General features: G+C 34.0%; 1 protein-coding gene and 1 pseudogene across 1 annotated transcript; one reads left to right on the top strand and one right to left on the bottom strand.

Moving 5' to 3' along the window:
• LOC109354855 (oxalate--CoA ligase-like) lies at window positions 2,064-7,335 on the top strand. The gene is made up of 4 exons (XM_019597635.1): window positions 2,064-2,353; window positions 2,455-3,517; window positions 4,461-4,564; window positions 6,987-7,335. Exons 1-4 carry the CDS (start codon window positions 2,150-2,152, stop codon window positions 7,173-7,175), a joined length of 1,560 nt encoding a protein of 519 aa, XP_019453180.1. The 5' UTR covers window positions 2,064-2,149; the 3' UTR covers window positions 7,176-7,335.
• On the bottom strand, window positions 8,389-11,009 carry LOC109353303 (annotated as a pseudogene).

Below are 21,844 nucleotides of genomic sequence, written 5' to 3'. Positions count from 1 at the left end.
TAACCACCAAAACATCCTTCCATGGGGAGCAAAACTCCTTGAAGACCGTGTTGGGTATTCCAAGTATGAATGAAGAAATCTTATATTGGGTAAAAATGGATGAGTTAAAGAACATATAAGTGAATGAATCCATAGATTAATACCTTAAGGTTTTGGGTCAAGATGTGGTGTCAAACTCACTTATATGCTTCTTTCACTTAGCCCATAAAAGAATGTATGTAACTCATAGATGAAGATCTCCCACCAAACCGAGTGATCTAGAGAATCATGAGAAACAACTGCATTTCCTTCCTCATTGAAGATTGTCATAAGTTTCTCAGCTGGCAAATCTCAATGACTATTGAGGGTGGTGGTGGTGGTTGTTTATGATCAAACACCTTATTCTAAAATATTCTTAAAAGACAAGCCTTCACCCACAAGAATAGAATGATTCTTCCTTACATATGGAGGTTTGACAGGGGCTGGTGGTGGCTCAATTTTTTGTGCAGAGTACTCTATTGAAACCTTTTTAGGTTTTAACACAAGTAATCATATGGGTGTTACCTTTTTTTAAATAGAGTATACGATATTATTTGTTAAAATCACTTTATGGATGGGAATAAATATGCATACATAAATCACTTCCATTCAAGCTCACTTTTAATTGAAATCCATCTTATATAATCATTTTGATTGAAAAGTAATTTTTCAAACCCAAAGGTGTCTTATGGCAAAAATCAAGTTAAATAATAGTACAGTGCAAAATCTTTTATTAATCTTAAAAATAAAAAATCTGCCTAGCAGCCAGACAAAATTGACTGGCACACATTCCTATAGCTATAGGCAGCCGATGTAGATAGAGTTGTAAAAATTTGGTTCGATTTTTAGTGCGTTTTAATGATCAAACTGAACATAAATACATGTTCGGTTTCCTCACTTAATCATAACTTAAATTATGGGAACCGAATCGCACCACTCATGAATGATTTTGTTCGATTCCACATTTTTCCTATTATTTTTTTATAAAAAATCTTTCAATTGAAAGTTCCAAAGTATTACAAAAGATATTATTTATCCACAAAAGAAAAAACACTACTACTATTATTATAAAAAATTAAGAATCATTTATAGATGAGTAAAAGTATTGAAACACATAATTGTTAGTTACTAACATACATTACAATTATGGAGAGAAAAATTGAACTATAACATACATAATAATATAAAACACAATTGGTAATATATATATATATATATATTTATTAGAAACATATGTACTAATTAGTAAAATATATAATAATTACGTATATAACCTTATAATTCATAATTAGTAACATATAAAAAAAAATATATGTATCATAATATACGGTATGTGTAAGTTTCAAACTCAATAATACTACAAAAGTTGGAAGATATGTTCTAAATTATCATGATACTAGAAAAAAAAATTAGTATGTAATAACATGTATAATACTAATATAATAACAATTTAGAAACATATATAATGTTACAATTCATATAAAATTGATAATCTAAGCTACAAAATTGGTTGAAAATTTAAACAACAATAAAACATCATTTCCTAATATATATTTTTTAATATGTGGTTCAGTTCGATTCTAATAATTCCTAAATTTATAAAACCGTACCAAATCATATTTTGTAGTTTGATTTGGTTTGATTCTATTGATTTCACGCTTTTAACCACTCTCCATGACTTCACCTCCCAAGATTTACCACCTAGCTACTTCTACCATCTTATATTTTTTGGCATACGAATTAGAAACCATATTAGACAGAATTAATTATTTTAGAAGAGACACTTATGTGGAAAGTGGCGATAATTAATAAAATTTTGACCAAAATTAAAAGTTTAACTTAATTAAAATTTAATAAAAATGATATAGAATACACTTATTTCTGAATATATCATATTTGTATATATTTCTCACAAGTTTTTCTCTCATTTTAAAATATGTGGCTCCCCAGGTAATAACTTCCCTAAATTATATTTGAGCAAGTACTAAGGATTTAGTCTTAAGACAAAATCTTATGAATAAGAATCCTCTCAATTTTATGCCACCACCATAACTTTCCTTGCATATATAAATTGTCACCAATCCAATCTCCATTTCTCATTCACTCTCACCGAACCCATTATTAAAAAACAATGGAAACTCCAACTACCCTCACCGGAATCCTCCGCAGCGCCGCTGATAGATTCCCCTCCCGCCGAGCCATCTCCCTCGCCGGACAGTTTGACCTCACCCACTCCCACCTCCATGACCTCGTCGAAATCGCCGCCGCCCGCCTTGTCTCCGCCGGAATCAAACCCGGCGATGTCATCGCCCTAACTTTCCCCAACACCGTCGAGGTCAGTACTTCAAAGCAAATCAACATTAAAAATAAAAATAATCACTTATTTTTAAAATCTCATCAATTCTATTCCATCTGATTCTTATTTTCCGTTTTCAGTTTGTTATAATGTTTTTAGCTGTTATTCGAGCGAGAGCGACGGCAGCACCACTAAACGCGGCGTATACGGCGGAAGAGTTCGACTTTTATTTATCTGACTCAGAGTCAAAGCTTCTAATAACATCAGAAGAAGGAAATAAACCAGCTCAAACCGCAGCTTTAAAACTCAACATCCAAAACGTCACCGTCTCGTTAACCCAAACCGATTCAAAACAGCACAAACTGAATCTTAACCTCAACCAGACCGAGTCAGATCCCAATTCAAACTCAACCACCGAACTCACCAACGATCCATCCGACGTGGCACTCTTTCTCCACACTTCCGGAACCACTAGCCGCCCGAAAGGAGTACCTTTGACTCAGCACAATTTAGCCTCATCGGTTCGAAACATCGAATCGGTCTACCGACTCACTGAGTCAGATTCAACGGTTATAGTTCTCCCGCTTTTCCACGTCCACGGGTTGATCGCAGGGTTATTGAGTTCACTCGGCGCCGGCGCAGCGGTGACGTTGCCGGCGGCGGGTAGATTCTCAGCATCGACGTTTTGGAAAGACATAGTGAATTACAACGCGACGTGGTACACTGCGGTTCCTACGATACACCAAATCATACTAGATCGTCATCAGAGTAATCCTGAACCGGTTTACCCGAAGCTCCGGTTTATTCGGAGCTGCAGCGCGTCGTTGGCGCCGGCGATTCTTAGTCGGTTGGAAGAGACGTTTGGGGCGCCGGTTTTGGAGGCATATGCGATGACGGAGGCGTCGCATCTTATGTCTTCGAATCCGTTGCCGGAAGACGGAGTTCATAAGGCCGGGTCAGTGGGGAAACCGGTGGGTCAGGAAATGGCGACGTTGGATGAAACGGGTCGGGTTTTGGAAACGGGTGTGAATGGAGAGGTTTGTATTAGAGGAGAGAATGTGACGAAAGGGTATAAGAATAACCCGGAGGCTAATACGGCAGCGTTTCAGTTTGGGTGGTTTCATACTGGTGATCTTGGATATTTTGATTCGGATGGGTATTTGCATCTTGTGGGTCGTATCAAAGAGCTCATAAACCGTGGAGGTATGTGTTCTTGTCCTTAACAATATCATATTTCTAGTTTATATGAAAATGTGAAATTAATTTGTTATTTTTGGTGTAACATGATTGTTTTATGGGGTTCATAAAATTTTACATGATTACTATATGATGGCAGAATTTGATACGTGATATGTAAGGTAAACAAATGAAAAATGTAATTTTGTTAAGTTTGAAAAAATGGTTATTTCCCTTTTTGTTAATAATTTAAAAAATGACACATGTTTTTGTTTTTATTGGTCTTATAAAGGTGATATTTTTACTGAGTATTAACAAAAATAAAATATATTTTCTCAACCCAAATAAAAACTGATGGATTCAATATTTTGAAGTTTATTTAGAAGGCAATTTAATGCTTTTGAAAATCTGGGTACAATGTTGTTGGCCATGAGTCATTGGCGTGTTTCATTCTTATTGTCTAAATTATTGGCCAGCAATAATCAAGAAACTTATTACTAGTAGTATTTGCATATTGCATTATATAAAGTTATAATATACATTTAAGTTAACGTGATGGGCAGACTTAAGTAAAAACAATTATTAGTTTGAATTGGTAGTGGATTAGTGATAATGTGCTGTCCTGTCCTACTACCACATGCTTAATCAAAACGTTGAAAAATCTAGGTTGAAGTTTGGTATTAAGCAGTTTGTGAGTCGTGTGAGGGTGTGGTAATGATAGTAACATTCTGATTGGTTTGAGACATAGAATAAGAGACTATTTAGGACAAATGATTATAACGGAGAATAAATACTGTTGCAACTTACCATCCATGCCATAAGATTAATATCTTAGTGAGTTAAAATTTGCCCATACAAAAATATTCAGTTTCAGACTTATTTGAAATATTTGGTAGTTAACTCATCTATTTGTTTCATTTTAAGCTAATTTTATTGGATTCTTTAATGACGAGGTTTTATCTATTTTTAGGAGAAAAAATATCGCCAATAGAAGTGGATGCTGTCCTTCTATCTCACCCAGACATTGCTCAAGCAGTGGCCTTTGGAGTGCCAGATGCCAAATATGGCGAAGAGGTAATTCTTTTTCTCATTTTATTCTTGTTTCTTCCATTGTGCCCAATATTTTGTGTCTTTTTTCTCTGAAACTTTAACTCAACAAATCATTACTCGGAGCGATACTTGACCATAAGCAGCCACAAACCTCAAAATAAATTAATTTCTTACCAAAAAATATGAGGGATATCATTGATAGTACCAAGAAAATAATAAAATATGAGAATATGTAGGGGCCCTAAACTTAGTTGTTTTATTGCATAACGCCAATTTTTGCATTGACTGTTAGTGAATTATTACTTATGAGCTATTATTATTCAGGCCATACCTTGATGGCAACATGTACCTGAAAGTTTTAGCTGTATCCTGTATTTATAACTCAACTAGGTTTTCTGTGGTATCGAGTTTCTGGCTTTAAACGTCATAGGTCACAATCTAATCATGTGCCATCATTTTGTGGCTTAGAAGAAGACACTGCTGGAGAAGTTTCCTGTTTTATCTGAAAATGAATTGGATTTTCATGCTTCTTGGTTCTTGCTACCAGAAATAAAATTTATCAAGGTCCAAACTTCTTAATTTCCACCAAAAGATAACAACCTTTTATGCTGGATGAACTATACATGGATCAAACAACATAACACTCTATCTTAATTGATGTATATGAACAAACCATTAATCTTTTAAGTCTTTAATTGTTTTGCCTATGAATCTCTAAAATATAGAGTAATCACCATTTGATCAACTCTTATTGGGACTTCGAACGGTCTCATTCACACATGCCTAAATCACCTAAAGTGTGATTCTACCATCTTTTCTATAATAAGAGTTACCCCAACATTCTCCTTAATACATTCATTTCTAATCCTTTCTTATCTAGTGCGTTCACTCATCTAATGCAACATTTTCATCTGTACTACATTTAGGGATGACAATGAGGTGGGGCGAGTAGTGATTTCTTGTGTTCATACTCATATTATTTGCAGGTATATGTGCGGATAGTGAATATTTATGAGTACCGAACGAGATTTTAAATTTAAGTATATATTTATATATTTTGTAATTATTAATATATATAAAATAATTATTACGTGAAAAATAAATTTTATTTACATGTTAAATTTATCATTATATTTTAATTACTTAAATTCATTATAAATAATAATAAGTATAATATATATAATATTCAATTAAAAATTAAATTTATTTATGTGTGGGTATGCGTAGCGGGTATCATGATATTTGTCTTCACCTATAAGCTATTTTTACGCGTACTTATTGTTAGTATTTTTATAAATACATACGGGATGAGTATTTTTGTCATACCTATGTTTATTCTCTTGTTGAAGTTATACAGTCCAACATTCAATCTCATATAACATTGCAAGTCTTATAATTGTGTGGTAAATTTTTTCATTAAGCTTGAATGATACCTCTACGGCTATACTATATATAACATTTGAAGCACTCAACCATTTCATCTGCTCTGCTTGAATCCTATAGTTTATATCTCCATAAAAAAAATTATTGTGTTGTATGATTAACCCAAAATACTTAAATCTAGTTAATTACGGTATAATATGATCTTCAACTTTTATCTCTACTGCAAAGTTTGTCCGCCTCTTGCTAAACTTGTACTCCATATGCTCTATCTAACTTCGAATTATACAAAAGTCATATGCTTCTAAAGTTTGTCTCTACTTTTCTAATGTCTTATTTAATTCATCTCTCGAGTCTCAAATTAGGAAAATATCATTCGCAAAAAGTATGTATTATCGTAGCGGTTCTTGGATATGCTCAGTAAGCACATCTAATGTAAATAGGAAATAACTCAATATTGATCATTGGTGTAGTCCTATAGCAATAGATCTTCTAAAATCATATCTTGTGTTTTTATACTAGTCTTGACCCTATCATGATTATCCTTGATTACTCGAATGTAGGTAATATGAGATTCTTTCTTTACAGCTTTCTATAATACCTAGTAGTAGACACCTTATTATAAGCATTCCCCAATAGGAAAAAGTTAATTTTGTAACATTGTTGCCTCTCAGAGGGAACAGTTATGAAAGTTTCATGATGCATCTTGATGAGAGAAATAGCTGGTTAGGTAGCTGCCACAAGCAGAGATCAAATATTACGAATCATGTCTCATGTTAATGAAATTATGCAATGATAATTAAAAAAATTAAAAATCTATTACATATCTTTGTTCAACTGTCCCATGTTATTTCTCACTTATTCATGTGACCGACTTGGCGACCTATGACAAATACTTGCAGTAGAACAGATATCCATAATTAGATAAACTCAAGAAATGAGTAAATGGCCCTATTGCTTCTTACACTGACAGATAAAATGAAAATGAAATTAATTCAGAAATTTGTGGATTACTACATTAGTTACTTAACAGCTGTGTTGATAATTTATTGTTACTTTTTAACAGATAAATTGTGCAATCATACCAAGAGAGGGATCAAACATTGATGAGGAAGAGGTGCTAAGATTTAGCAAAAAGAATCTTGCATCTTTTAAAGTCCCCAAAAAGGTTTACATCACTGATTCTTTGCCTAAGACCGCCACAGGCAAGATTTTAAGGCGCCTTGTGGCAGAACACTATGTTTCTCAAAATTGAGCCACTGGAATTCCAACTTTGAAGCCTATATCCCTGCCCAATAAAATAGTTGGAATCAGTAATTGATAAGAAATTTAACATTTTGGCATTAAGAGGAAGATATTCCTGCGTTGGTCTTCGCTATACAGAATAAAATGTCTTAGTTTTGATGATTCTTGGAGATTGTTGGTTCACAATGCAATGTTCTTAAAGAATTCGTAAAGAGTTCAATATCTATGTGGATGATATGTTTTTATTGTAAAATACTTATATTATTAGTGTATAAAATATTAAGTTCATTTAATTCTTTCTGATTCTATATTTCAAGGTCATTGATTCACAATGCAATGTTTTTAATCGGTTTAGAAATTATTGGTTCAAAATGCAATGTTTTTAATATGTTTTTACAATAGAAGCTTTCTCTTGCCACGTCAAATATCTTGTTTTTGGCAAAAAATATAATAGGAGGAGGGGGTTTAATAGGATAGAAACTAAAATTGGATCAGTCGAAGTTATACTTATTCAAATTATTCATTTTAAAATAAGAGTAAATTATACTGACACCCTCCTGAGTTTTAGTGAAATTATATAAACCACCTCTCACTTTTTTATACCTACACAAAACCCCCTGCTTTTTATACTTTCATTACATCGACCACCCATACACAAGAAATAAGTATAATCTTTTAAACAAAAAATGTGATAAACGCAATTAAATTAACCAAACCATTACATATTGTGAGACAAGTCCAAATAATATATAAGTCAATACATTTTTATTATTTTTGGTTCGTTACAATAAAGTATAAAAGCGATTTAAACAATATTTCTTTACAACTGTTGATATATTTTGTAACAAAAAATAACGAAAATACATTGATTTGTATATTATATGGACTTGTCTCAACAATATATCATGTTTTGTTTAATTTAATTGCATTTATCATATTTTTTGTTTAAAATAATGTGAGGCTTGAATCTTGCGTGAATTTTTAATCTACGGATAAAGACACCACAGATAACTGATCAGACTAGTGTCAATTGTCTCATTCTAAGTTTATTTAATTTCACCAGTAGTGAATTTGGAACAGTCTAATGTGCAGTCTTCAACTTACTAGTTTTTAAAACGCGACACTGGAACCTCCTTGAATTTCTCATCTACATATATGTTTTGAGATAATTATGTGGGAATTTCTCATCTACATGCTGGCACCACTTGCACAATTCAAATATGCTGCTCAGAAACCAATAAGGTGCCATTGAGTTCAAACCCCAAAAAAGGTATTCAGGTAGGAAGAAAACAACTACAATACTAGCACCATTATCACAGCAAACAGAATAACACAACATAACAACTACTTAATCCTCTTCTTGAAGTTCTTCCTCGTCTTCATACTCATACCCCTCATCATCGGCAGTAGCATCTTGGTATTGCTGGTACTCAGAGACCAGATCATTCATATTGCTCTCAGCTTCAGTAAACTCCATCTCATCCATACCTTCGCCGGTGTACCAATGCAAGAAAGCCTTTCTGCGAAACATAGCTGTGAATTGCTCACTCACCCTCCTAAACATCTCCTGAATGGAGGTAGAGTTGCCAATAAAGGTCGATGCCATCTTCAAACCAGATGGGGGAATATCACAGACGGTAGATTTAACATTGTTGGGGATCCACTCAACAAAGTAAGATGAATTCTTGTTCTGAACATTGAGCATCTGCTCATCAACTTCCTTGGTGCTCATCTTGCCACGGAACATGGCTGATGCAGTCAAGTAACGCCCGTGTCGTGGATCAGCAGCACACATCATGTTTTTAGCATCCCACATCTGTTGTGTCAACTCGGGTACAGTGAGAGCCCTGTACTGTTGTGAACCACGGGATGTAAGTGGAGCAAAGCCAACCATGAAGAAATGCAACCGAGGGAAAGGAATGAGATTCACAGCCAGTTTACGGAGGTCTGAATTGAGTTGACCGGGGAATCGAAGACAACAAGTTACTCCACTCATGGTAGCCGAAATTAGATGGTTCAGATCTCCAACTGTGACAAAAAAGACAATTTCAAAATCAATCATCAAAGTTAAAAAATTCAAACATCATTGTTAAATAAAAAACGAAAACAGAACATGGACTCACAGCTGGGAGTAGTGAGTTTAAGAGTGCGAAAACAGATATCATATAGGGCTTCATTATCCAAAACCATGCATTCATCAGCATTCTCCACAAGCTGGTGAACAGAGAGTGTTGCATTGTAAGGTTCAACAACAGTGTCAGAAACCTTCGGGGAAGGGAACACTGAGAAGGTGAGCATCATTCTGTCAGGGTACTCTTCCCTAATCTTTGAAATTAGAAGGGTTCCCATTCCAGAACCAGTACCTCCACCCAAAGAGTGACACACCTGAAACCCTGAAACAATAAGGCAAACCTTTCAGCCCCACAAACAAACCAAAGACGAAGAATAAAACAATTTCAATTGGAAACGACGCTCTAATCAGGTAAATATCGTAACAATAATATAACAACCAGCTTCAATCCAAGGTCACACACAGCATAAACTCTTAGAAAACACTAATTCATTTTTGCATATTTTATTTTCAAAACTCACACAAACTACCCTATCTAAGACTTACATAGTGTAACCTGTTTTACCAAATTGCAGTGTACAACCATAATTACAGCCAAACTGTTACTATTTTAGCAATCTCTAAATCTGCATTTCAATTGCCATCTATCACGCTTTCACGATTGTCCACAGATTCTGAATTCGTGAAGCAACACAATCAAAAACTATACTATATTAAAATAACCTTTTCCAATCATAGAAATCACAAACAATAGCAAAGAAATGTTACTACACAGCTCAAATTGCAATTGCAGACAACACTTTGAAACCAAGATTGGTAATCAGAAACTATCATATTTTATTACACACAACATCTCAAGTACAAATAAATCAGCAAAAGCAAATAATTCATAAAATTATAAACATCACATAAAACTGACAATTACAAATTCAAAAACTACGCAACATTTTGTAAAATCGGTAACTAAAATAAGATAACTACATAAATATTAAAAAGGATTTAAAATGTATACACGGACAGTGTAAATGTTTTTTACATTGTCAGCAAATCATTGACTCGCAAACGAAAATATACGAATCAATAGTGGATGATGGACTAACAGTGTAAAACACTTTACAATGGCAGTGCCGAGATTTTAAATTATTAAAAATTGAAATAACGAGTTCCATAATAAACAAATCACAAGAACCATTTCAAAAATAAATCTAGAAGCAACAACAAAACCCTAACACAGAAACTTAAATAAAATAATTATTATAATAATTTGTATAATATTATTACACACCTTGAAGACAATCACAATTTTCAGCTTCCTTCCTTACAACATCAAGAACCGAATCAATCAACTCAGCACCTTCAGTGTAATGTCACTTAGCCCAGTTATTCCCTGCCCCAGACTGCCCGAACACGAAGTTATCTGGTCGGAATATCTGCCCGTACTGCCCGGACCTTACACTGTCCATTGTTCCAGGCTCCAAGTCCATCAGAACGGCGCGTGGGACGTACCTCCCACAACTCGCTTCGTTGTAGTAGACATTGAGTCGCTCGAGTTGTAACTCGTTGTTGCCGCTGTATCTTCCGGTGGGGTCGATGCCGTGCTCCGTGCACACTACTTCCCAGAACTTTGCTCCGATCTGGTTCCCGCATTGGCCTCCTTGAATGTGAAGGATCTCTCTCATTTTCGATGGTGAATTAGGGGAACGAGTTTTAGAGAGAGAGTGTGTTTGAGAGTGAAATTGTAAGTGAGTGAACTCGGTTGGGAAATGAAGAAAAGAAGAGGATTTCTGTTTGAATCGAGGTGATTAACGGAGTCAAGTGGGAAGTGTGGAGATTAACGGGAACTTGACGGTGACGTTTGGGTTACGGGGGAATTTAGAATTTGAATCTGAATTGGGTTTTATGAGTGTTCGTGTTTTGTTGTTATCTGAAATAAGAACAGTTGATTACTTAGAGCGCAATTTGGATGGAGAGTTAAACGGTCTAGAATTCGTAATGTTTGGGAACATTGAAGGTCGTGTACTATCATCGGAATATGTGAAATGTGAACAGTGTCACGAGCTTACGTGGCGCGTGAAAATACGCACGGTTTAGTTTTTGGATTTTATCTAGTCAAAGTTGCAGGTGATACGGGCTGGGTCACGCACTTCTAGGCGTGTAACTCAAGCTTTATCCTTTTTCAATTTTTTAACGTCTATCATGGTATCATACAGCAAATAGATTTTTGGTTTATTTTTTCTTTGGTTATCAGCAGCAAATAAATTTTTGGTTATCATGGTATCTTTTTATTTATTGTATATGTTCCACCCCAAGCTTAGACATGGCAATGACTTATGTCATCCAAGCTTTAAATACCAACTGAATGACATAGTTGATAGGAGAAGATATGGTATAACCTCAAGTCATAATGTCACGTCTCTGCCACTTGTTTGTCGTGTTGCCGACACCTGCTACATGTTGCCTACAATTCTCACCTAACACTTCATGCTCTACCGTAAATACAAGTCTAGATTTTGACTATCACAACCTACTGCATGCTATAAGTCAACTACGCTCAGAGTATTGTCTGACCAAGCCGCTCGACAAGTATAAAGCAGCCCCGCTCTGCCAAGAACATGCCAACAAACCTAAATGGTCGGCCACAACAACAACATCCTTCAGAGAACTTTCTATCCACCTCAACTATAAATAGGGGCTTTTCCCCTAACACCAGAAATAAGACTCACATATGGGAATAAGACTCACCTATAGGGAAAAGACACACATATATATTCTCTCATACTTTGAGTTGTTGATTCCCCTTATATTGTCATTTATAGACTTGATCGTCGAAGTACCTTCTGAGGTACCTTAGCGGTAAGGGTGAGTAAGACCTGATTCTACTCGCTCACCCAGTATGGCCAAATCATGATCGGGCCTGTATATGGTCGGGTCTCATCAGATTTAGGGTTGAGTTCGAGTTCAAATATTAGACTCAATCAATATTTAGGGCTGGGTATGGATCATGCATGACCCGACACGACCCGTCCACAGTCATCCACTCATCATGTTTATATGTGTCTTTATTCAAATGTGTATAGAGTAATGATACATTTTGGATCAAAAATATCATCGTTTCTTAAATTTTTTCATCATATATACATGATTAATAATATATACATATATCATTTTATATGTCAAATTACATATTCATATTAAGAAATAATATTGAAAATAATTTATCTAAAATTAGCATGCATTATATTTAATCGGGTCTAGGGTCAAGAATACCTAGGACCGGGTAAGAACAAGCCTTAACTAGTCACAAACTGACACATGCTCACCCATACCCGGCGGGTCCAAGCTTGATTCAGACGAACCTAGATCCAACATAGAGGATCACCTAGGAAGCTTACCACCAGGCACTTCAACCCGATGATCTTCAGCCTGAGACCACTGCACCCTAAACCAAAAACTATGAGCTAGTCCCCAACCCGACTCACCCTTATCTAACCAAGCAGAAGAACAATATATAATAATGATATAAAAATTATGGCTTTAAAATGAATTAGTTGTTTGTATGAGAGTGGTCTTTGGAACTGGGAAGTCTATGCTAATAATGTATGTTCTGTCCCGGTACAAAAAATGTGTCGGAATTCTCACTAAGTACTTGGTAAGATGAGCTCATTTTGAGCATATCCATTGACTAGACAAGATTCAAATGAAAGTATGCGTGATTACTACCATGTCATATGTCTGTCACGTTGCCCGCACAAGACTGTCACACCGTCTAAACAACACAGACTTTTGCCACAAGTTGCATGCCACATGTGCCCAATACCTACTTTCCACCAAACGACAAAGTCACACCTAGGATACAACTATAAAGAAAGCAACTCATGTTTGTCTATGACTCTGCCAAAGCCGCTCAACACGGAGAAAACAACTCATGTTTGTCTACGATAGGCATGACATGACAAGATGTTCAGTCATGCCAATACCATCTATCAGAGAATATTTCATGCTCATCTTTACTATAAATAGGGATACCCATAAGGAAGATATCTTAATTCTCTCATTTACTCTTGCATAATATTCTCTCTATATTACATATCTCTCATATATTGACCTGAGTGTGGGAGCACCTTTTCCGATACTCTCTTAAACATTCCCAAACTGATCTCACACAACATCTAAAAGAATCCTTGCTTGATCAGCTACTCATCCATATCAAAAATTACCATATAGAATATCAATGTCTTTGCCATACATATAAGGAGGAAGAAGGAACTAATTTTGGCTCATAACTTGATGTAAGACTGAGATTTCAACTAAGATGGGGTGAATTAGTTGACTTAAAATAATGACCACTTTTTCTGCAAATTCAAGAGGTAAAGTGCAGCGGAAAATATATGCAGAAAATTAATAAGTAAAATCAAAGAGATAAGGGAGAAGATAGTACATAAGGATTTTATATTGGTTCACCTTCTTGTCCATTGAAGGCTACATCCAATACTCTTACAACACAAAAGATTTTTCCACTAAAGATTATGAGTTGCAATTATAATATCTCACCCCGAGATTTTTATGTACCTTACGCACTCCTTAATCCTTATTCACTTTTGGAAAACACCTTTACAAGTGATTCTAACCCCCTTTCTTATCACACCCCGTGAAAGAAAGTATCCTGCAATAATAATGAAGAATGTTCAACTATGGCGGAATTGCCTTTACAAGTATGAAAATGATGTAACTTGCAATTCAAACAACTCTTTAGTATACTTAGTAATAATGCTCTTTATAAGTTTGTAAACTTGAAACACTTTCACTTTAAGCAACTTCAGAAAAATCAACTTTGAAAGTTTAAGAACTTGTTGCAAAAAGTGTAGAAAATAATTTCAGAATATGTGTAAGAGCTTTTGAAATTTGTATAAGAGTTGTGTATATGTTTTATGTTCTGATTGTGAGTTTTAATGTCTTTATATAGGCTTTCCAATCAACCAAAATGTCTCTTTGAAAAGTTAGGAATTGATTGGAATGAAAACATGTCTTTTGGATTGAAACTCATTTACTTTGATTTTGAAAATCTGATTCAATAACTCTCAGTAATCGATTACAACATTGAGTAATCGATTACTCAAGTGTTCTATCGACTAATCAATTATTTTCGAATTAGAGTAATCGATTACAACAAGTTCAGTAATCGGTTACTCAACTTTAATAACACTGGTAATATGTTACTCAAATACAATAATAGATTACTCTGATCAGTTTTAAGTTGGATAAATCTTTTGTTACACTTGTAACCTGTTACTTAGATGAAATAACCTATTACACACTATTTTTGAAAATTGTTTTAAGTATTTTAAAGTGTTTCAATTTTTTTTTAAAATAGTTTGAGCATTACTACTATTGTATAGTCAAGAGTATATGATAGAAATACCTATTTAGACTTAGACTAAAAGTCTTGAATATCTTGAAGCTTGAATCTTCATTGTCTTTATAAGTATTCTTCCTTTTCTTCTTTTTGGTGATGTTGGTGTCTTCATCAAAACCGTGAGGTCAGGAGCAAGATCTTCTTCACAATCTCCCCTTTTGATGATGATAAACCAATATCTTCTTGACAATGTAATTTTCTGAGAGCAACATACTTTGTGATATTCTTGACTCGTCTTGAGTATGCTCCCCCTTTTATTTGGAGTTATGTGCCTGAAATGTTTTAAACATAAAATACACTCTCCCAACTTTTCTCCTCCTTTTGACTTCATCAAAAAGTAGAAAAGCTAAGAGTTTTCCAACACAATAAATATAACATACAATATGTATATGACAAGCAAAAAGGTAATCAGAAGATATAACATAAACATCGCCATGCATATCAAAAAGGTAAAAAGATGTTCAAGCATTAACAATGCAAACAACAATACAGACAACAATACAAACAACATAATAGAAATTTGTCTGACACCAGGAGAAATTAACATTACAGTCAAAAAATCCTAACAACAGATAAAGTCTAAGATTCAGGCTCAGAACTGTCTTCATCAATGTCCATGCTACTCAACTTAAAAGAGAAACGATGAAGTTCAAAATGGATTTGTTGATTCTGAGTATCAAAGGTATCCATCCGGTTAGTGATGTAGCCTCGAAGAAAAATCAATTCATCCATAATCATCTGGTTTGAAGGCATGACAGCAGATGAGGAAGATTGAGCATAAAACTCAGAAAGTTGAGGTTCAGAAGGATTAGTAGGGGTAGGTTCAGGAGGAGGAGGTCTATCTTTCTTATGCTTGTAGGTCCGGTCACGAAGATCCAATGTGAAGCCCATTTTGAGGATTACATCCACATCAATATGGCTTTCACGAGGGTTAAGTGGGACCTTAGTTTCTCCAGCAGTAGAAACATCAAAATGCTCAAGAATTTTTGTTATGAAGATTGCATATGGCAAAGGGCTTTGAGTTCCTCTTACAGACCACATTTGTCACATTATCATCAGAGTCCAATTTATTTTCAAATTAAATTTCATAGCATATATCAATTGGAGTTCTATGTCACTTATTTGAAAATTTTGGTAAGATGACATAGCTCAGAAAATAATAAAGCAAACAGTCTTCTAGTTTGAGATGTCCAACGAAAAGGATATCTCTATTTTTAACAGTTTCACCATAACCTTGTTGCTTAAGTGTTTCTATTTCCTCTTTGGTTATTCTACACAGAGAATAATAAAAATCTTTTTGATGAACAATATATTACACACTATTCATAACCTTAATTTAGCATGATTGATGATTCTTGGTGCCTAATGGACTTTGTTTGACATGGTTTAGTGTTTTAGACTTTATTGGACTAATATTCCTAAAATGAGTTAATTTGGGATTATTTAGAGTTAATTTGAGATTATTTAGTCTAATTAAATCTAATATCATTTTCAGATCATATTTGGCCCCAATGGCATTTTGGGCATTATGGAAGTGGAGAATATGTGTTGAAGTGAATATTATATTTTTATTTTGGGAGTTTTTATTTGTAAATTTGGTTTTTGTTTTAGGCCCATTGTTTAGGGCCCATTTTCAGTTTTACTATTTGAAAAAGAGGGAATCCGAATTCCACACTCACTCTCTACATTTCACTCATTTTAGAATTCTGTTTTCTCTTCTTTTGCTCTGCTAGGTTTTCACATGTTCTTCATTTTCGGTTTTCATTCATCTTCTTCATTTTCGGTTTCTTTCTTCCACTCAATGGAAGGCTAAACTTGTAGACTAAATTCCTTTGGTATTGTATCACAACTCTTGAGGTTTTGTTATTAATGCATTCCATTTTATTTATTGTTGATTTCTTCTATGTTAGAAACTGGTTTATGAGTTTATCTTCGCTTAGTTGATTTACTCTTCTAGTGCATGAACGCTTAGTTCGTGTGAATTTGTTAATCGTCTTATACTTTTGCTGATTTCGCTTAGTTTGATGTTTAGGTTCTGGAACTTTGAATTGATTATCGCTTAGTTAATTGATTATCAACAAATCCGGAAGTTAATGGTTGGAATCTGTAAATAATCTTTTGAAATCGAGGATTGAGTTGTGAACAAGCGAACCAAAGGGATTTAGCCGTTTTATTACATTACTTAACTACTGTGTTTTTAATTTGATTTATGTTCATACTATCCAACAACAAAAACCTCCTTGTGTGTGTGAGTGTAAGGTGTTTGAAGCTTTACTTAAAAGATAATCCTTGGGAAACGACCTAGGAGTCACTTCCTAGTACTGTAGTTTTTAATTGTTATATTATTTGTATCGGGTACCACTTCGATCACTTTTCGATCATAATTTTCCCATTCGCAAACAAGGCCGAAGCATGCAATGCTTCCTTGATAGGGTATGTAACATCACAATAAACTCATGGTTTTCAAATCCAAAGTAATGTATTTTCCTTTTACATAGGAAGTAAGACGTTTATTACTAAAGTTCATGTTACAGTAAAATACTCTAATTAGTTCAGGATAAATTTCATTTGATTCACAACAGAAATCAAAAAGTTTTTGTTGTCTCAAGAGATAAGGAAATAAAAAATCTTCAAACTCAAAGTTCCCAAGATTACCGTATTTGGGAGTGAAGATGATGCGGCCATGAAAGTGCTCCTCAAAGATTTTACGTTGCTCATCATTTGATAGAAGTCGCGTTAAGTCAAGAGGATTGGACTCCAAAGATGAAGTTTCTTGGTTCCTTTGAGTAGCATTGATGCGTTGTTTCTTGGTTCTAGATGAGGAAGCCATTGAAATGAGTGTTTGAAAAGTTAGGTTTTTGGGATTTTGGAGATTGGGGTTTTTTAATTTAGGCCACTAAACACGAAAATGATGGTTTAGAAGTGAAAATGTGATATGAAAGCACACAAAAATCACTCAAAACGGATTAAAAACGAAAATTTTAGAGAGATAGAGGTGGCCACCAAGAGGGTTTGAAATGAGGAAGAAGAAGAGTTTGAAAAAGTTTAAAAATGCAGAAAAAATACATATATAATAACATCACAGAGTAATCGGTTACTCACTTTAAGTAATCAGTTACTCAAATTAAAAAAATTAAAATTTTCAAACAGCAACACAGAGTAATCGGTTACTCATTTTGAGTAATCAGTTACTGAAACACGTTGTTCAACCCTGTAATCGGTTACTCTCCAGTGTAATCGATTACTAACTCCAGAAAAATTTATTTTTAGGCAAAATGAAGCTATGAAAATGATTTATAACCCAAAAATTGAAATTTTTAAACATAAATAAACATATTTAAGTTCAAGTAGGCATGAAATAGATATAATGAAGAACACATATAATTATATATAAGCATTTAAGATAAATATGCTTCATCAAAAATGCCTAATTCTCGTCTAATTTTATAAAAAAGTTCTTTTGCCAATGGTTTAGTGAATATATCTGCTAGTTGGTTGTGAGTATCTGTAAATTATACAGACACATCCTTCTTTTGGACATGGTCCCTAAGGAAGTGATGCCTTATATCAATGTGTTTGGTTCTAGAATGCATAATAGGATTCTTTGTGAGGTTTATAACACTTGTATTGTCACATTTTAAAGGAATGCACCCTAAGTCTAAGCCATAATCTCGTAATTGTTGTTTGAGTCACAACACTTGGGCACAACAACTATCTGCTGCTATATATTCATCTTCAGCAGTGCTTAGGATAACACATGCTTGTTTCTTGCAAGACCAAAAGACTAAAGCATTTCCCAAAATATGGCAAGTACCACTTGTACTTTTCGTCTCAGTTTTGCACCCAACAAAATCTGAATCCGAATATCCAACCAAATCACATATACTTCCTTTTGGATACCACAACCCAACATTAAATGTACCTTTAAGATATTTCATTATTCTATTAATGGTAACTAAATGTGATTCCTTTGGTTTAGATTAATAGCATGCAGACAAACATACACTAAACATGATATCAGGTCTACTGGCATTTAAATATAAAAGATATCCAATCATACCTCGATACTTTGATATTTTAATGCTTTTTCCTACTTCATCCATATCAATATAAGTACTGGATCCCATATGAGTAGTTATTGGCTTGCAACCATCCATGTCAAATCTTTTTAGCAAGTCTCTGCAATACTTGGATTGACTTACGAAAATGCCATTATCAAGTTGTTTGATTTGAAGTCCAAGGAAGTAATTTAACTTCCCCATCATGGACATTTCAAACTCTCCTTGCATCATTTTTCCAAATTCACTACATAAAACCTCATTAGTAGAACAGAAAATAATATCATCTACATAAATTTGAACAAGTAGAGTATGATGATTTATTCTTTTTATAAAGAGTGTAGTGTCAATCTTTCCTTTGTTGAAACATTTTTCAAGTAGAAATTTAGTTAGACGATCATATCATGCACGAGGAGCTTGCTTTAAGCCATGGAGAATTTTCTTTAATTTCTACACATAAGAAGGATGTTTGTAATCTTCAAAACCATGAGGTTGTTCAACAAACATTTCTTCTTGAATGTAGCTGTTGAGGAAAGCACTCTCTACGTCCATTTAATATAACTGAAAATTCAAAGAGCAGACATATGCAAGTAATAGCCTAATAGCTTCAAGTCTAGCAACCATAGCGAAGGTTTCATCAAATTTATACCTTCTTCCTGATTGTATCCTTGGGCTACTAGTCTAGCTTTATTTCTAACAATAATACTATTTTCATCAGATTTATTTCGAAATACCCACCGAGTTCCAATAACAAGCCTATTTTTTGGTCTAGGGACAAGTTCCCAAACTTCATTTCTCTCAAACTGGTTTAATTCTTCATGCAGAGCAAGAATCCAGTGTTCATCCTCAATTGCTTCATCAATTTTTGAGGGCTCTATTTGAGAGAAGAAGGCCATGTTTAGACAAGTTTTATCAAGCATTCGTCGGATAGTGATACACATATTTAATTCAGTAATAATGTTGTCAACCGGATGATCTCGATGAGTTCTCCATTCTTTTGGTAAATCTGCAGGAATATGCTCCTCTTGAGATGGTAGGTTATCATTCATTTTCAAATGCTCGGTATCAATTGTAGGTTCAATAATAGAAATTTCATTTGAGGATGAACTTGGCAATTCCTCCTCATCAGGAGTTAACTCATCTTTTATCTCAGGATTGGTTTCATCAAAAGATACATGAATGGATTCTTCCATGACTAGAGTTCTTTTATTAAAAACTCTATAGGCTTTACTCGTAAGATAGTAGCCTAGGAATATGCCTTCAGCAGCTTTTGCATCGAATTTGCCTAAGTTATTCTTACCATATTCAAAACAATGCATTTACAACTAAATACATGCAAGTGATAAATGTTTGGTTTTCTACCTTTGAAGAGTTCATAAGGAGTTTTCTTAAGAATTGATCTTATAAGAACTCGATTTGAAACATAACATGCAATACTTACTGCATCAGCCTGGAAATATTTTTGGAGGTTAGTTTCATTCAACATTCTACAAGTCAGTTCTTCTAAAGACCGATTCTTTCTCTCTACAACACCATTTTGTTGTGGTGTTCTAGGAGCAGAAAAATTGTGACTAATGCCAAGATCATCATAGAATTCTTCAAAATAGGAGTTTTGAAATTCTCCCCCATGATCACTTCTTATAGCAGCGATATTTAGTGATTTTTCATTTTGGACTCTTTTAGCATAAACACTAAAGGCTTTGAATGCCTCATTCTTATGAACTAAGAAGAGTGTCCAAGTGTATCTCAAAAAGTCATCTACTATAACAAGAGCATAATAGTTACCACTATAACTTTTTGTCATTGAGGGGCCAAACAAGTCCATATGTAGTAATTGTAATGGTCTATTAATTGCAATGGTCTATCGGAATAAACCATATGCTTAGGTTTGAAAGAAGTTTTTGTTTGTTTACCCATTTGACAAGCACTACGTAGTTTGTCTTTAACAAATTTCATTTTAGGTAAACCAACAACTAAGTCTTTCTTAATAAGTTTATTCAAATGGTCCATATGTATATCAGCAATTCTCTTATGCCATAACCATGCATCATGCTTATCATTTGAAACTAAGCATGTTATTAGTAAAGATGAATCTATGTCAATCGTATATATATATTGTTTATCTTTTTACCAACAAGTTTAGAGTTTTGAGAGTTCTTACTTTCAATGATGCACTTATCTGGGTAGAATGCCACATGGAAGCCTTTGTCACATAATTGACTTATGCTTAGAAGGTTGTGCTTGAGTCCTTCAACATATAGTACACCTTCTATAGTTGTTGATGGTGCCTTGCCAATTCTACCAACTCCAAGAATTTTTCCTTTGTTGTTATCACCATAAGTGACATATCTTTTGTCCCTTGGAGTGAGGACATAGAATTTCTTTCTATTGTCCGTCATGTGTTTTAAGCAGCCGCTATGCAAGTACAATAAGTTGCAGGCGGCTCTCAAGTTTTTCTACAAAATAATTTAAGTTTTATTAGGTACCCAATATTAGGGGTGTTCAAATCCAGACCGGACCAACAATAAAACCGAAAACTGATCCAAAATAGACCGAAACCGCAAAAACCGAATGCATTTGGACCGTGTTGGACTTATTTTTTAAAGACCGATTGGTCCGGTCCGGATTTTGGTTTCACCTCTTGGATCCAGACCGATCCAGACCGGACTGAAATTGTATGTTAAATTTAAGTGTGTAATACTTTTAAGTGTCTTCCAAACTTAATCTTAAGTCCTAACTCCAAAATTGTACCTATATTTTATTTGTTATATTATATAACACACTTATATATATATGTTGCTATGTTTTAAATCATATTGATTATATTTGATACACGTTTTTAGAACTTAAACCAATCCCATAACCAAATAAAGAGGATTAAAGTATTATTGTTGTGAAAGTATTATTGTTATTAATTATCGGTGGAATATTGTAACTATTAAAGTTACGTTACCGATGCTCATATTATTATTATTGATATCTTGTTGTTTTGTTGTCTTGTTATTATTGATATCTTGTTGTTGTTGTTACTATTTTATACTTTTATTATTATTGTCTTATTGTTTATTACTACTTTATGATGTTGTTTACTTATACTATTGTTGTACACATTTTAATGTTGTTGAACACTATTTTTA

The sequence above is a fragment of the Lupinus angustifolius genome, chromosome LG08, assembly GCF_001865875.1.
Source record: "Lupinus angustifolius cultivar Tanjil chromosome LG08, LupAngTanjil_v1.0, whole genome shotgun sequence".
Classification (NCBI taxonomy): domain Eukaryota; kingdom Viridiplantae; phylum Streptophyta; class Magnoliopsida; order Fabales; family Fabaceae; genus Lupinus; species Lupinus angustifolius.
This window is presented reverse-complemented; position numbering and strand designations above follow the sequence as displayed.